The sequence below is a fragment of the Anomaloglossus baeobatrachus genome, chromosome 8, assembly GCF_048569485.1.
Source record: "Anomaloglossus baeobatrachus isolate aAnoBae1 chromosome 8, aAnoBae1.hap1, whole genome shotgun sequence".
Lineage (NCBI taxonomy): Eukaryota > Metazoa > Chordata > Amphibia > Anura > Aromobatidae > Anomaloglossus > Anomaloglossus baeobatrachus.
This window is the reverse complement of record NC_134360.1, coordinates 180,382,822-180,399,976: the sequence shown is the minus strand read 5'-3', so window position 1 is coordinate 180,399,976 and position 17,155 is coordinate 180,382,822. Positions and strand designations below refer to the sequence as shown.

Sequence of the window (17,155 nt, the reverse complement as noted above, 5' to 3'; positions counted from 1 at the left end):
CAGGGCCAAAGAGTTCATTACCGGACCTAGTCTCTGATGCAGGAAGTGCCTGAGCATGCTCAGTAGCATGAAATACAGTCTCTGAAAAAAGACTATCAGCTTTAGCATGGTGTCTATGCCCAAAACAGGACTTATACCCGGCACGGAATGCAAGCACCTGTGCAAAGAGGCTTTTCACACTTAGTGTGGGAGCATGCGCTGTATCCCGAAATGAAAACTTAGCGTCAGGAATGGCACAGTCAGGCTGAGCATACTCACTAGGCGAAACACTGTAATTATGCTGCAGCTGGGGTACATCGGCACACGCATGCGCACTAGCTGCCTCTCCACACTTAGACGTGGAGGGGAAATTTGTCTTGGAGATGCTGTCTATGAACAGAAGGAAAAGCTAAAGGAAGCCTGACTTTCTATCCCTCCGAATTATGAAATGCAGCAATGAATTCCATGAGTTTGCTATAACATTAGCGTAGCAAAATGTGCATGAGGGTGTGATGTAGAGGTGCTAGAAATAGCTTGTCACCAGTGGGGCACTAATGGAATACAACAGCCAGTTCTATGATGCCACAAAATGGCAGTATTTTGTGCTATCATTATAGCTTATTAAAAACAGAGCACGAGGTTGTCATGCAGAGGTGCTGCACATAGATTTGCAGTAGTGTGAATTGACAAAAGTACAATAGCCACGTTTAGGATACAACTAGGTACAGTGAGTGTTTGCTAGTATAATGGCTGAGTTTAAAAAAGTTTGAGTGTGCAATGCAGGCAGATGTCCTGCAAATAACGTTCCAATACTGTGAATTGACAAAAGTACAATAGCCACGTTTAGGATACAACTAGGTACAGTGAGTGTTTGCTAGTATAATGGCTGAGTTTAAAAAAGTTTGAGTGTGCAATGCAGGCAGATGTCCTGCAAATAACGTTCCAATACTGTGAATTGACAAAAGTACAATAGCCACGTTTAGGATACAACTAGGTACAGTGAGTGTTTGCTAGTATAATGGCTGAGTTTAAAAAAGTTTGAGTGTGCAATGCAGGCAGACGTGCTGCAAATAACGTTCCAATACTGTGAATTGACAAAAGTACAATAGCCACGTTTAGGATACAACTAGGTACAGTGAGTGTTTGCTAGTATAATGGCTGAGTTTAAAAAAGTTAGAGTGTGCAATGCAGGCAGATGTCATGCAAATAACGTTCCAATACTGTGAATTGACAAAAGTCCAATAGCCACGTATAGGATGCCACTAGGTACACTGAGTGTTTGCTAGTATAATGGCTTCGTTATAATTAGTTGGAGTGTGCAACGCAGGCAGATGCGCTCTGCAAATGTCTTGGCACTAGTGGGACTATAGCAAAGTCCAATAGCCACGTATAGGATGCCACTAGGTACACTGAGTGTTTGCTAGTAAAATTGCTTAGTTTAAAAAAGTTGTAGTGTGCAATGCAGGCAGACGTGCTCTGCAAATGTCTTTGCACTAGTGGGACTATAGCAAAGTCCAATAGCCACGTATAGGATGCCACTAGGTACACTGAGTGTTTGCTAGTAAAATTGCTTAGTTTAAAAAAGTTGTAGTGTGCAATGCAGGCAGACGTGCTCTGCAAATGTCTTTGCACTAGTGGGACTATAGCAAAGTCCAATAGCCACGTATAGGATGCCACTAGGTACACTGAGTGTTTGCTAGTAAAATTGCTTAGTTTAAAAAACTTGGAGTGTGCAATGCAGGCAGATGTGCTCTGCTAATGTCTTTGCACTAGTGGGACTATAGCAAAGTCCAATAGCCACGTTTAGGATGCCACTAGGTACACTGAGTGTTTGCTAGTAAAATTGATTAGTTTAAAAAAGTTGTAGTGTGCAATGCAGGCAGACGTGCTCTGCAAATGTCTTTGCACTAGTGGGACTATAGCAAAGTCCAATAGCCACGTATAGGATGCCACTAGGTACACTGAGTGTTTGCTAGTAAAATTGCTTAGTTTAAAAAAGTTGTAGTGTGCAATGCAGGCAGACGTGCTCTGCAAATGTCTTTGCACTAGTGGGACTATAGCAAAGTCCAATAGCCACGTTTAGGATGCCACTAGGTACACTGAGTGTTTGCTAGTAAAATTGATTAGTTTAAAAAAGTTGTAGTGTGCAATGCAGGCAGACGTGCTCTGCAAATGTCTTTGCACTAGTGGGACTATAGCAAAGTCCAATAGCCACGTATAGGATGCCACTAGGTACACTGAGTGTTTGCTAGTAAAATTGCTTAGTTTAAAAAAGTTGTAGTGTGCAATGCAGGCAGACGTGCTCTGCAAATGTCTTTGCACTAGTGGGACTATAGCAAAGTCCAATAGCCACGTTTAGGATGCCACTAGGTACACTGAGTGTTTGCTAGTAAAATTGATTAGTTTAAAAAAGTTGTAGTGTGCAATGCAGGCAGACGTGCTCTGCAAATGTCTTTGCACTAGTGGGACTATAGCAAAGTCCAATAGCCACGTATAGGATGCCACTAGGTACACTGAGTGTTTGCTAGTATAATGGCTTCGTTATAATTAGTTGGAGTGTGCAACGCAGGCAGATGCGCTCTGCAAATGTCTTGGCACTAGTGGGACTATAGCAAAGTCCAATAGCCACGTATAGGATGCCACTAGGTACACTGAGTGTTTGCTAGTAAAATTGCTTAGTTTAAAAAAGTTGTAGTGTGCAATGCAGGCAGACGTGCTCTGCAAATGTCTTTGCACTAGTGGGACTATAGCAAAGTCCAATAGCCACGTATAGGATGCCACTAGGTACACTGAGTGTTTGCTAGTAAAATTGCTTAGTTTAAAAAAGTTGTAGTGTGCAATGCAGGCAGACGTGCTCTGCAAATGTCTTTGCACTAGTGGGACTATAGCAAAGTCCAATAGCCACGTATAGGATGCCACTAGGTACACTGAATGTTTGCTAGTATAATGGCTTACTTAGAATGAGTTGGAGTGTGCAGAGGACAAGAGGGTACAGTGGCAGGATTGTGGTGCTCTGGGTAGAGGAATGGAAGCCTGCCTTTCTATTCCCTCCTAATGGTGAAATGCAGGGAGGAAATCCCTGACCTGGGCTACACAGACGCTGTTGCTGTTTGCAGGACCTGTCACTTATGGCTCTCTGACCCTGCCGCTTTGAACCCTTAAAAGGACTGCTAGAATGTGCTCTCCCTAAGCTGTCTAACGCTGTGTATGCAGCGCATACAGCTGTATCGGCTATAGGACTCAGGAGGACGGAGCTGCGACACTGATGTCTGACACCAAAGACGCAGAAGGCAGATAATGGCGTTCGTGAAGAAAATGTCCGGTTTTATAATGCAGGGACATGTGACATGCAGATCCTATCACACATGCCGTTGCTTCTCTGGCTCAAAGTCCACTTAGGTGTGTGTGTGTCTGTGATTGGCTGACATGCTGGCCCGCCCCACAAGACGCGCGCGCTTAGGGAAGGAAGACAAGAAAAAAAAAAAAAAATGGCGATCGCCATTATAGAAACAGCAGTGATCTGAAGGCGCTGTTCACGCACACTATACACTGAAATGTGATAATAGTTTGATTCACAGAGTGACTTACACTATTACAGCGGAAACCAAGCTAGGAATTAGCTGGTTTTTTGCTGCTAGAACCGTTCTCGAACGTTTCTAGAACTATCGAGCTTTTGCAAAAAGCTCGAGTTCTAGTTCGATCTAGAACATGCCCCAAAATCACTCGAGCCGCGAACTGGAGAACCACGAACCACGAACCGCGCTCAACTCTAGTCATTAAATAAGTAGTGCTTACCTTGCTAGAAACAAGGAAGCAAGGAAACTAAGGAGACTGCATAGCACTAAGCTGCTAAAGAGACAAGTTGAGAATAGCCCTTTAAGTGGTTGATTTAAGGAGATTGTGTGGTCTTAAACTACAAGTCTGCAGTTACTTTACGTGGCTGCAGACTTGTGAGTTCCCACGTGGCACGCACTGCACTCTGTGAAGATTCAAAGATACTTGTGCCAGGAGCGGGCAGTCATGTGACCCCAAGTATTCCATTTGCATACTTCCGGCCACATTCTGACTAGACTGTATCCGACCTCTCTCAACACACTTATATTGAGCGAGCATGTACCCATCTAGTTGGCATGTGACCACATGTATACAGATTTTGAGAGAATAGAATCCATTGTGTTATTATAGTGTCCATCTTGTCTTATAATTAATTATGTCATAGGGTTCAGCTAACACTGATGGGCGGGAAGTTTCACATTTGTGTTCATGCCCCTACTGCTCTTATTAGTGCATAGTTCAGAGGGGACTTGTCCTTTGTCTGTGACCCTATATAAACTGGTCACATGAAGTAATAAAGGAGAATTCTTTTAATCAGTGTGTGCTGTATTATTTTCCCAAGCGCTTGTAAAACAAATTTTCTTAATTTGGAGTTCATGAAGCATAGAAGGAGTGTATTTCACTTACAAAATTAAATACTTGCAGTCACTCGCCCGCCTTTCCCGACGCAAGTATTGGAGAATCCTCACAGTGCACAGTGCACACAATGGGAAGATTCACAAGTCTGCAGTCACCTAGAGTAGTTTAAGACCTGACAACCCCTTTAAGGCCTCTACTAAGTTTTTTTCCTTTCCTATAATGCAGACCAGGCTGTCAATTCTATAAGTGTGTCACTGTCAATAATTAGATTATCCCCAATGCAAGTGAGCAATCATAATTACCATAATGAATTTCCATTAAAAAAATTACAAAGATTTTTGCAAATTTAAAAATTCATATAGTAAATTTCATTGTAGTGATCACCTATAACTTGTTTCTTAGGACACTATTATTGATTACATCTAGAAATTAAATTCTTCATCTTTATTTTATTGTGAACAGTACCACTGTGCCATTGTTTCTTGCTGAATAAATGAGCTCTTGTAACTACATCATTTTCCGAGATGCTTTTAGAAACAAGCCTTTTATCTTTAAAGTAAACATTTATGATATTAATTACATGAAAGCGTTGGCAAGTAAGAGAAAACTCACAGAAATGATGTAACTTCCCTTCCCCAATAGGAAATAAAGCCGTGGAGATCATTTTTGTCACTTTATAGCCATTTATCACGTATTTCGTAAAATTGTCTTCGAGGAAAAAGATAACTTGTACAGGACATTCATTGCTGCAACATATACAGATGTCCTTTAAGAGTAAACAGCAAGAAAAGATTCCAGGAAAACAGTTCATATAATGAGCCTGATGCCGGAAATCAAAGGATATTAGTCCTCAAACAGAGCAATGAATATGTATACGTGTTTCTTATAAATTTTCCCTATGAAGAAAAATGTGATTGGTTTTATTATTAATAAAAAAATATCAGCTAGACTTGTCTGTCACAAGTATAGAATTAACCTTCAACGAAAGAAATGGAGCTGATGATAGACATATCAGTCATCAGATATGTATTGATAATACGTAGGTAAGACCAAGGAAATAATGGAAGCCTATTGCCACTTCAATTCATTACCATTCTAGTGCCCCCACTCCAGTACCATCGCTCCAGTGCCCCCGCTCTAGTGCCATCATTCTAGTACCACCATTCAAGTGCTACCACTCCAGTGCCCCCACTCCAGTGCCACCATTCAAGTGCTACCACTCTAGTGCCATCGCTCCAGTGCAAACACTCCAGTGCCACTGTGTCACCCGGGGACCAGAGGGTACTCAGATCCGGGCCACAGAGTCACTTCTGTGGGTATCACGGTGGCGTGACCCGGTCTGTGATCCCAGGCTCCACAGTAAAAGGGGATTTGGTAAGGGAAATTGTCCGTGACGCCACCCACGGTTGTGGTGAGGTTGGAACACCACCGCTGCTTTGGACGGGGATCCCGGGAGCGATGGGATGGAGCAGCTAGATGTTATTTCTCCCCTCCGTGGGTAGGGGGTTGGTTGTCCCGGGGCCTGGTGATGGGGTAAGCAGGGAGCAGGGCGCAGTGCTGCAGTGCGGTGCCCGAGGGCACGGGCGTACTCACAAGTAAGTCACACGGAGTCACTGGTAAACTAGGAATTGCCGGTGTCCGCAGCCTTCGGTACGGGGGTGTTAGTGTCCCACACACGGTGCAGCAGCCCTTGTTGTTCTTTCCCTGCAGCCAGGTGCCTTTCTCTCCACTCTCTTCCTCTTTCTCCTCAGCCGGGAACGGGGAATCCACTCCCCTGTAGTGATTCGGGTACCCAGGTACCGAGGGGCCACCGCCCTGCTCCGGCTACCTCTGGCCCCTTCCTCACTACAGCCTGTCCCGGCCCTCTCGGAGCACGCTTTGCTTTCAGCCTGGGAGCTACAGCTCCAGGCTCCACTTCTGTCTCCTCTCCAAACACTCTGCTCCAGCCCCTCCCCTCTGCTCTGCTTTTTCTCCTACCCTGGGGGATGTGGTTTGTCTTGCTGCATCGGTGTGGGATCAAATTACCAAGGAGGATTAACTCTTTCTGTGACAACCTGGCTGTGCCAGGGCGTCACACACCCCCTTGGTAAAACATGGCCCGTCCTCGGGCCGTCTGGCCACCAACATTTATTAAACTGGGAAAAGAATAAAACATTTTAAACATTTTCACACATGCATTTTCAATCTTCCCACAGCGGGATGCACATTGCTTCAACGTTGTAACAACAATTAACACTTTTAATAATGGCAACGTAACGGGTCCTTTAGTCACCCACCCAAACAACCTAGCCTTTGTGCCGCCCCTAGGAAGCGGGCCGCACCCCTTGACCCCAGTCCAGAAACGGTTCCAGATTGGTCAACGGGACCAGTACTTCGCTGCCGTTGCGGCCGGGCGGACTGCCGGAGCCGTCGTCATCTCCGTCGCGGCCGGGCGGACTGCCGGGGCCGGTGGCAGGGCGGTGACAAAGGTGAGGCCTGGGGACCCCAGGTCTGGGTCCTCCCCCACAGGCGCTGCGGGCTCCGTTACCGGTAACAGGGGTAACGGGTCGGTGCATCGCTGCGGCGGCCTCTTCCAGGAACCAAATGCTGGCAGAGTCCTGGCGTCCCTGCCTTTACAGTCCTGGTCACATAAACTGCGGTTCCTTCCTCCTGCTCCCCCTTGGTACTCGGGAGCAGTCCTTCTAGCAACTTTTAAAGTTTCCCTTTCGCTTCCGGTCCTCCGGAGCTTCACTTCCGCCCGCGTTCTCAGGGGGCGTAGCCTCTTTTTCGCGCCCAACGCTTGGGGAAGAAGGTGCTGGGCGGGAGATTTTCGCGCCCAAAATGGTGGCAAAGATGGCGACTTTAAAAATTTTGCAGCGGATCACCGCTGGCAGTCCAGAACAAGGCGCACTTCCTCCAGGTAACTGGATGGGTTCGATCCTGTTCGTGACGCCAAATGTGTCGCCCGGGGACCAGGGGGTACTCAGATCCGGGCCACAGAGTCACTTCTGTGGGTATCACGGTGGCGTGACCCGGTCTGTGATCCCAGGCTCCACAGTAAAAGGGGATTTGGTAAGGGAAATTGTCCGTGACGCCACCCACGGTTGTGGTGAGGTTGGAACACCACCGCTGCTTTGGACGGGGATCCCGGGAGCGATGGGATGGAGCAGCTAGATGTTATTTCTCCCCTCCGTGGGTAGGGGGTTGGTTGTCCCGGGGCCCGGTGATGGGGTAAGCAGGGAGCAGGGCGCAATGCGGTGCCCGAGGGCACGGGCGTACTCACAAGTAAGTCACACGGAGTCACTGGTAAACTAGGAATTGCCGGTGTCCGCAGCCTTCGGTACGGGGGTGTTAGTGTCCCACACACGGTGCAGCAGCCCTTGTTGTTCTTTACCTGCAGCCAGGTGCCTTTCTCTCCACTCTCTTCCTCTTTCTCCTCAGCCGGGAACGGGGAATCCACTCCCCTGTAGTGATCCGGGTACCCAGGTACCGAGGGGCCACCGCCCTGCTCCGGCTACCTCTGGCCCCTTCCTCACTACAGCCTGTCCCGGCCCTCTCGGAGCACGCTTTGCTTTCAGCCTGGGAGCTACAGCTCCAGGCTCCACTTCTGTCTCCTCTCCAAACACTCTGCTCCAGCCCCTCCCCTCTGCTCTGCTTTTTCTCCTACCCTGGGGGATGTGGTTTGTCTTGCTGCATCGGTGTGGGATCAGATTACCAAGGAGGATTAACTCTTTCTGTGACAACCTGGCTGTGCCAGGGCGTCACACCACCACTCCAGTGCCACCACTCTAGTGCCATCATTCTAGTACCACTATTCAAGTGCTACCACTCCAGTGCCACCACTCCAGTGCCCCCATTCCAGTGCCACCAGTGCAGTGCTACCACTCTAGTGCCACCACTCCAGTGCTACTACTCCAGTGCTACCACTCTAATGCCCCCACTCTAATGCCCCCACTCCAGTGCCCCCACTCCAGTGCCACCACTCCAGTGCCCCCACTCCAGTACCATCACTCCAGTGCTACTACTCCAGTGCCAACACTCCAGTGCTACTACTCCAGTGCCAACACTCCAGTGCCAACACTCTAGTGGTCCTTGTTGGCTTTTTTCCTCATACAATTAAGTGCCATACATCATTCACATGATACCTGCAGCCAATTATTGTCTTTAGTGGTGATGCCGGCAAGTATGTCACGCGATTGTTAAAACCAGTGATTGGATGCAGTGGGAATGTAGTTGCTACAAAAGATAATCAAACATCGGAAGTAAATCAAAACTAAAATATTTCTTCTAAGCAAAATTACCAAAATATGATGAATGATATCTGTTTTAAGATCAAGTAAACCTGATCATGACACATGACATACAGTAGCTTTCAGCCAAGAGCTTCTTACCCCATTGGGATGAGAGGTATTTTCCAAACTACTCATTTAGGGAAACAATTGAATGAGATTGGATGAAATCTTGGAAGTTTCTAGGCATTCATCAGTACCCCCCCTCAAATACAATGAGAAGCAAAAGGGTAAGAATGTTTTAAACTTTTGACTTTCAGGCTCCATCTCTCACCATTCACTACATCTTTGACCATGAAACTACTTTCATTTTATAGACAATCATCTTGGCTATCTCATACATAAATTTGACTTACAACTTTTTAGCATATGATTAGTTATGCAGATTCTTGTTTTGCTGCTGGTGTTTGATTTTTTTTTTCTTCCTGTATACTACAAATTACAACCTGTTCTCACATCAATGTGAATATACCCTGCATATGACTTGTCTGTGATGTAATTTCAGTACTCAAAAACAGTTTTCATATTTCTAGCTTTAATCCGTTTTTTCCCCACTGTCCAGATGGACTTTCTGCCTTCCAGAACTTCCTGAAGATGGAATTCAGCGAGGAGAACATTGAATTCTGGATTGCTTGTGAGGATTACAAAAAGACCAAGACCCCAACCAAGCTGTCAGGAAAGGCCAAGAAAATCTTTGAAGAATTCATCCAAATAGAGGCTCCAAGAGAGGTAAATACATAAGCTAGGAATAGCAAATTATGTATGCAGGCTCTACATGTATCTTTCTACTTTATAGCCATAGACTGCTGCCAGGCCTCTTTTATGACTTCTCTGTTATGTTCAGAATGTATCAGAACAGTGTTCATTCTTCAGCTTGTTCCTAGCAATCAGTCTGAGTCTAACGTTACTCAGATCAAGGAAATTCAAGACTGAATTTTGGCGGCAGGCAATTTTACAGGCCTAAGGCTATTTTAGAGCCTTGACAGGCATTAGTGTCGTATAATGTGGCAAGGGCCAACAGTAACATTAAATCTGTTGGCCCATTGTTTATCCAAATGCAAATATCACATCACACTCTTTCCAAGTTTTCCTATGAATCTATATAAGAATAAACTGTGAGCAATAAATGATGAGATGCTGCTTTTATCTCAATATGTGCATGAAATCTATTGGGTCAACTGCTCATGTTGGAGACTAAGTTGCTTATTCCTGAACAGGGGTCCACCAGGGGATTCACCGGTTCACCATAGGTCAGTCTGAGCCTGACAAGCATTACAGATGAATTAATTGATCAGGATTTGAATTATCTTCAGTTTTAGACTCTACATGATATTTCCAATCATCAAACGTATATATGAGTTTTCATGAAGCCCTTATTGACAGAGCTGTATACATATCATGGATTCCGTGAAGGTGTTAATGTCATCAATTTGGAACATTTATCATGTATTAATTAACGGCAATCTGTCAGCTGTCACTCTACAGGATGGAGGGGAGAGCAGGACGAAGACCCATTGCTCTCAGAACCAGGCTTACCCTTAGAGGGGTGTGACTAAGTGCCTACCCTGTCTTCATCAAGAGCCCCTGATGGTGAGGTTGGATTTTCCAGACCATAGGCACCAGGTAGCACTCCAGGGCAGCTCCTGGTTATCACACTGCACCAAGGGGGCTGGTCAGCACAAGACAAGACTGGCAGAAAGGATATACTGCTGCTAGGGAAGGACAGGGAGGGACAACCCCCTGACACTTACCCTAAGTAGCCCTGAGCTCCCTAGGTGACTTCTTTCACCCCATGCAATGATCACATTGCTATTCCTGTCTTTCCCTAAACACTTCCCTGTCTGGATTAAAGGGAACTTGTCACCGGATGTTTATAATGCTCATCTAACGGTTGGTGCAGAGCAGACTGGTCGGATGGGTGTCTCTGTTCTCTGAGCCCGCCCCTCCTCTTTCAGCCATCTTTGTCCTCCTTTTGAAGCTAGTGTGGATGATGTGTTCTACGTCATACACACAAGCCGACATTGAGGTCCCGCACAGGCGCACTGCAATATTGCACCACTCAGGGCAGATCAAAGTGTGCCTGTGCAGGACCTAAATGTCGGCTTGTGTGTATGATGTAGAATGCGTCATCCACACTAGCTTCACAAGGAAGACAAAGGTGGCCAAAAGATGAGGCGCGGACCCAGAGAACGGAGACGCCTATCCAACCAGTCTGCTCTGCACCAACCGTTAGGTGAGTATTATAAACAACCAGTGACAGATTCCCTTTAAAGATACAAAAGGGATAAAACAGACAGGGGTCAAATAAACAGCAATTGTACAAAGCACACCAAACTACAGGAAGGAGTAAAGGGAACGGATAATTGAGGCAAAATGAAAACGGATAAAAGTTAGGGAAAACACCACACAAAGTTTCAAGCAGAAATCTCCAGCTATAGCTGCTAAAACAACTTCTTTGTCCACAGCTCACAAGTCCATACTTAAGCCTGCTTTACATGAGTAGATCTATTGTGCGATAGCACAAGCGATCGTATCCGCCCCCGTCATTTTTGTGTCATGGGCAAATCGCTGCCCATTGCACACAAACTCGTTTAACCACTGTAACACGCACTTACCTTCCGGACGACCTCGCTGTGGGCGACGAACGTCCACTTCCTGAAGTGGGAGGGACGTTCAATGTCACAGCGACGTCACACGGCAGCCGGCCAATAGAAGCGGAGGGGTGGAGATGAGCGGGATGTAAACATCGCACCCACCTTCTTCCTTCCATTAAGCCGGCGGGTGCCATGAGACGCAGGTACGCTGTGTTCATCGTTCCCGTGGTGTCACACGGAGCAACGTGTGATGGCACGGAAATGATGAACAACCTGCACCCATGAAAATAAACGAGATTATGAAAGTTAACGACGAGTACACGACTCACAATTTGTGAGCGATACTGCGTTGCTCAGAGGTGTCACACGAGACGACGTCGTGCGCTATGCCGGATGTGCGTCACGAAAACCGTGACCCTGACGACATATCGCACAATATATCGTCTCGTGTTAAGACCGCATAAGGGCTAGGTATAGCTAAGCAATCACTGGCAACTCCCTGATCTTAGAGTATTTATAGCAGAGGTGAGTGGGAAAATCAGAACAGCTGAGATAATGCTTTTTATCCTGAGTTAAGACACCAAAACAAACTGCTTAACTCTTGTAGCACCTGACCAAAGAGAATCTGCACATCTAACTGAAAACCAAAGCTGATTCAGCCCATGCAAGTGTGCATGTAGCCGTGCGTTGTGATCTGACACCTGAAATAGAAAGGACCATTCTCTGTCGTGGTACCCCTGTGATATCAGCGGGATCATCCCTCCTAAGTAGTCTCTTTGGGCTCTAGAAAGCTGAATAAAATGATACCTTGATACCTCCAATCCAATGTCTTTGTAATTGATCAAAGACTAATCTGTGTGTTGACAAGAAAATTGTGATGCTAAATATTTATAGATTTTTGGGTTTTACCACTTTTGCATAGAAATTAGTACTTAAAAATTGTGTTTCTGCATTCAAAGATCCATAACTTTTTTGCCTTCAGTGTTTTGCTGCAAGAGAACTATTTAATTGTGGAATAAGCTGTAGTTTTTACTGGTTCCATTTTGAGGTATATACGCCATTTTGAACATTTTTTATTTCCTTTTTGAGTAACGGTAACACGAAAATTCTGGCAGTGTTTTATTTTTTTCAGCAATCATTATGCAGAATAAATGACATGAGTATTGATTATATATTAATCATTTTCTTGTCATATTTGGATGTGCCGTCTATGGGGCAGATTCATCCACTCTCGAGTTAGGCTAGTCTTAAAGGAGTGGAAGAGGCACCAAATTCATTAGGAGGCCCACACCGCTTAATAAATATGCCACTTCTCCTGAGTTTTGTACCCCTCCATGCACCGTGCTAGAAATGCAACTACAGTCACGGATTGGAGCAGCATTTCTGCCTCAAATAACACCACCTCTTTTCACAAATTGGACAGGCAGGCGAGACCACATCCTGTCCCACCCCAGACATGCCCCTGTTCCCTACATTTCGGCAGAGCTTGTCTAAAGTGACGTGAAAAAGCCACAATTTTCAGATTTCTTGCACAGCTCCGCACTGTGCAAACAGTTTATAACTTTTCAAACCCCCTTACAACACTTTTTTGGTGTAAAAGCTTTGATGACCCTAATCTCTTCCTTCTACAGTTTTGGTATAATAACTCAGGTTGAAGTCTATACGTTAAGCTGGAATCACACATGTGTGACTCAGGCAAGGATCACATCGCATCACCCGGTCCTGCCGTTGGCTCTCCTAACAGGAGCATGTGTGACGCCCCTGGACTATCAGGTCGTCACAGCGTATTGCATAATCTGCCCTCCCGTGCAGTATCCACCTCCTTCTTGGTTTAGGGTTCCTAACTATATGGTGTTGCCTACATCAGCTAATCAAATCCTAGGTATACTCTGCACCACACCCACCAAATACACCAGTGGATGGCTTGAGTGGAAAAGAGTCGCCCACTTGGGAGGTTGGAGAGGGGAGGTTAGGAGTGTCAGTAAGGAGTTGTGGGTTGGAAGTAAAAGAGAGGAGGTCAGGAGCAGGGCTCTTAGGATGCTATCTAGGTGGCAGACGGTGGTCTGGGCCTAGAGGAGCTGGACCCCCGGTCGCAGGGGATCGTGGCAAGGGGCACAGACCTGTCGAGGAGGACAGCCGGCGGCCTTGCACCATCACCGGGCTGGGACCTAGGCACGATGGGGTACGTGGACCCTTTTTCGGGGAGTAGCTTCAGGCAACCCGATAATTTACCCGAAGAGAATGGAGCCTTGAAAGATGCGCTCTCCACCTGCTCCAAAATCGGGGTACTAGCGCAATGAGGGGGATAGGACTTTCCACTCAAAATGGTCCAGAAAATCCCAAGCGTGAACCCTGAGAGCAAGCTCCCACACTTATCCATGTTGGGGAGTGGGACCCGGCAGGTTTCATACTACCGGCACCAACAGAGAAGTAAACTTAGTGCCAGGAGGCAGGTCACGGGTCACCAGGCAGCACTATTGGGGACGGGACCCAGACTAAGCTCCCCTCAGCGGCAGTGGTATCCAGAACTTTGGTTTATCCAGTTGTCGGTGTCAGCTTCATGGACTGAGTGAGTTCGCAAGTGACCCCTTTTGCATCCAACAGCACTCCCCTACCATCACCGAGCCCTGGGGTATTCCCCCCTACCCGAGGAGGGTGACAACACCTGGCTGCCCTATTCCATCATCCCTGGGTACTACCAACTGCAGCGGTCGTACTCCTAATTACCACACACCACAGGTGGCGTCACAAACTCTATAATCTCACCTGTAAATAACCCCCTTTATTTGAGTGGCTGCACGACCCCCAGGTCCGGAGACCCTCGAGCCATCGCGGATCCGGATCCGAGCAGCTCGGATGCTGGCACGGGGGCGGCACACATGGAGCTTCATGTATTTCTATGCAGCTCCTGTTAGGAGAGCAGGCAGCCAGTCCGGGTGATGCAATGCGATCCGTTTGCAAGTAACACGCAAGTGTGACTCCAGTCTAACCTATAGACTTCACCCTGAGTTATTATACCAAAACTGTAGAAAAAAGATATTAGGGTCATCAAAGCTTTTACAGCAAAAAATTGAAAAATCTCTATTTTGGATTACTGCGGGTTAAGTGCTGCAAAAAGTAACATTTTGATAATCCATGTTTACAACTTTACTTACCCACTGTTAACCATTTGGCTGTACCTTTCATTGACGCTAACAGAGTTCACACATTCTTATTTAGAACATTACTCTTACTTTTCAAGCATCCCCACTATTTGCCATCATCAGAAGAAGTATAGAAATATTACTCCTACAGCACTACATATTTCAGTGCTCAAGGACTCAGGAGCCGTAGGTGTCGCATTTATGCAACTCGTATCCTCTAATTAGAGATTTGCTTTTACATGTGAGCTAAGAGCGGCCATCATTCATGGAGACAGGATGAGTATTTGTTTGGGAAGTGCGTCTTTACTGTCAGACAGCAGAACAAATGACCAAAGCACAAAGTGTTCATGATGAAATGGATGGAAACTAAAATTATTTTTCAGTCTTTTTAAGGGATAGAATTTTAAAGTGAAAAAAAACCCCAATGTCATGCCAGTTACTGAAAGACAAATCATTTATGGGATTGCATTCACCACACCCCCACCATAACTTAAATAAAATAACCACACGACACATAAATTGCTAATAAAGACTGTGATTTTTATTAATAGTTACTTTAAATATATTAAAACCAATAAATATATAAATACTCATTAACTTCGTAAACACTAAAAATCCAACCAACCCAACTAATAAATACTGCGCCAAAGGCACAAAATAGGGGAAGGTGGGCACGGAGCTGCTTCTTAATCTTCACCGGTTGCTCTGACTCCTCTGACGGGAAGGCCGGGCTTATAAGACACCTCTCCTTCCCACCAAAAGCTGGACACCAATCAGGATCCTGTCAGCAATGTCTGCCTGGTCACCTGATGGGCTAGAAAAGCAATCTAAAAATGGTAAATACCAATAATATCAAAGTTAAAATAAGGGGGGCGAGGGCGGGGAGGAGAGAAGAGAAAATGGAGAGCAGAGGGCTAAAAAGAGACATGCCAACTAAAAATGCTAAAACCTTAAGGGGATTAAAAGGGGGAGTGAGGTTGTCACTGCAATCCCTAGAAACCGTCACGCTATTTGCTCTAAAGGGGCCCTTAAACATTGGATTGCAGACACCACACAACCCCACCACAACTTAAATAAAATACCTACACGACACAAATTTGCTAATTAAGGTATTTATTAATACTGCTTTAAAACATTAAATATATTAAAACCAATAAATTTGTAAAGACTCATTAACATCATAAACAACCAATATCCACCCAGCATAGCTGGGCAAAAACCTGCATGCCATGCATGCCCTAAGCATGCTTGGCCCTACACACCACCGCAGCCTTCTCAATCAAACTGGATAAACCCATATTAAGAATCTCTGAGAGATGAACACAGTCGTTCCTATACAGGCCCTTGAAGAAGCCTTTCAACTCAAAATTTTCATGAGACACCTCCTAAAGAAATCAAGAACTTCTACAAACTCCTATTCATATGTTTGCAAATGTTATCCACAAAAACAAATTGATGACTTGACCACAGGAGGCGGGGGACAATCTTTTAACCACCAACCTCAGCTCCGACAATCTGGCCAATTATTTTAAAGAAAAAATTGACCATATATGCCAGGAAATTTTGTCACAGCCTCATAACACCACACATTGTCTGCCCTCCTACACTTCATCTAGCTCACTTTCACACTTTGATCCGGGCACAGGAGAAGAAGTCACCAGGCTCCTTACATCTTCTCGCCCTACTACCTGTACCAGTCAACCTATTCCCTCATATCTCCTTAAATCTGTCACCTCAGCTGTCACCACTCACCTAGCTAAAATATTCAATCTCTCCTCTGGTGTTTTTCCCTCCTTCTTCAAATATGACGCCCTGGCCTATCAGGTCATCACAGGGTATTGTGCAATCTTCCCTTCTGTGCAATATCCACCTCCTCCTTGGTTACAGGTCCCCAACTTATGGTGTTGCCAACAGCAGTCAATCAAAATCCTAGGAACACTCTGCACCACACCCACCAGACACATTAGTGGACGGCCTGAGTTGAATAGGGTCGCCCACTTGGGGGGTTGGTAAGGGGAGGTCAGTAGTGTCAGGAGTAAGTCAGTGAAGCATAGGAAGTGAAGGCGAGAAGAGGTCAGGAGCCAGGCTCCTTGGAAGTAACTAGGTGACAGACGGTGGTCTGGGCCTAGTAGGAGCTGGACTCCCGGTCGCAGGGGATCATGACAAGGAGCTCGGAACTGTCGAGGAGGACAGCCAGCAGCCTTGTACCATCACCGGGCTGGGACCAGGGCACGACGGGGTACGTGGACCCTAGTTCAGTGAGTAGCTTCTGGCAACCTGACAATTCACCCGACGAGAACAGAGCCTTCAAGATCCGCTCTCCACCCGCTCCAAAATCGGGGTACTAGTGCAACGAGGAGAATAGGACTTTCCACAAAAATGGTCCAGAAAATCCCAAGCGTGAACCCTGAGAGCAAACTCCCACAGTTAGCCACACTGGGGAGCGGGACCCGACTAGTTTTATACTATAGGGGCCAACTAGCAAGAGAACTGAGTGCCAAGGGAAAGGTAACAGATAATCAGGCAACACCAGTGAGAACGGGACCGAAACTAGCTCCCCTCGGCGGCAGCGGTGTCCAGAACTTTGGTTTACCAAGTTGTCGGTGTCAGCTTTATGGACTGAGTGAGTACGCAATTGACCCTTTCACCCCCAATGGCACTTCCCAACTCAACCACCAAGTCCCGGGGCATCCCCCTACCACTTGGAGGGTCGCAACACCTGGTTTCCCTGTCACAACCCCGGGTACTCCCCCTTGGC

At 46.2% G+C, this 17,155-nt stretch overlaps 1 protein-coding gene across 1 annotated transcript in view; it reads left to right on the top strand.

Annotated features, from left to right (window-relative positions):
* RGS5 (regulator of G protein signaling 5) overlaps positions 1-17,155 on the top strand; it is a 193,576-nt gene that overhangs the window by 108,757 nt on the left and 67,664 nt on the right. The window contains exon 4 of the mRNA XM_075322271.1: positions 9,223-9,389. Within this exon, the coding sequence (XP_075178386.1) occupies positions 9,223-9,389 (167 nt within the window). The remainder of the gene's footprint in view (positions 1-9,222; positions 9,390-17,155) is intronic.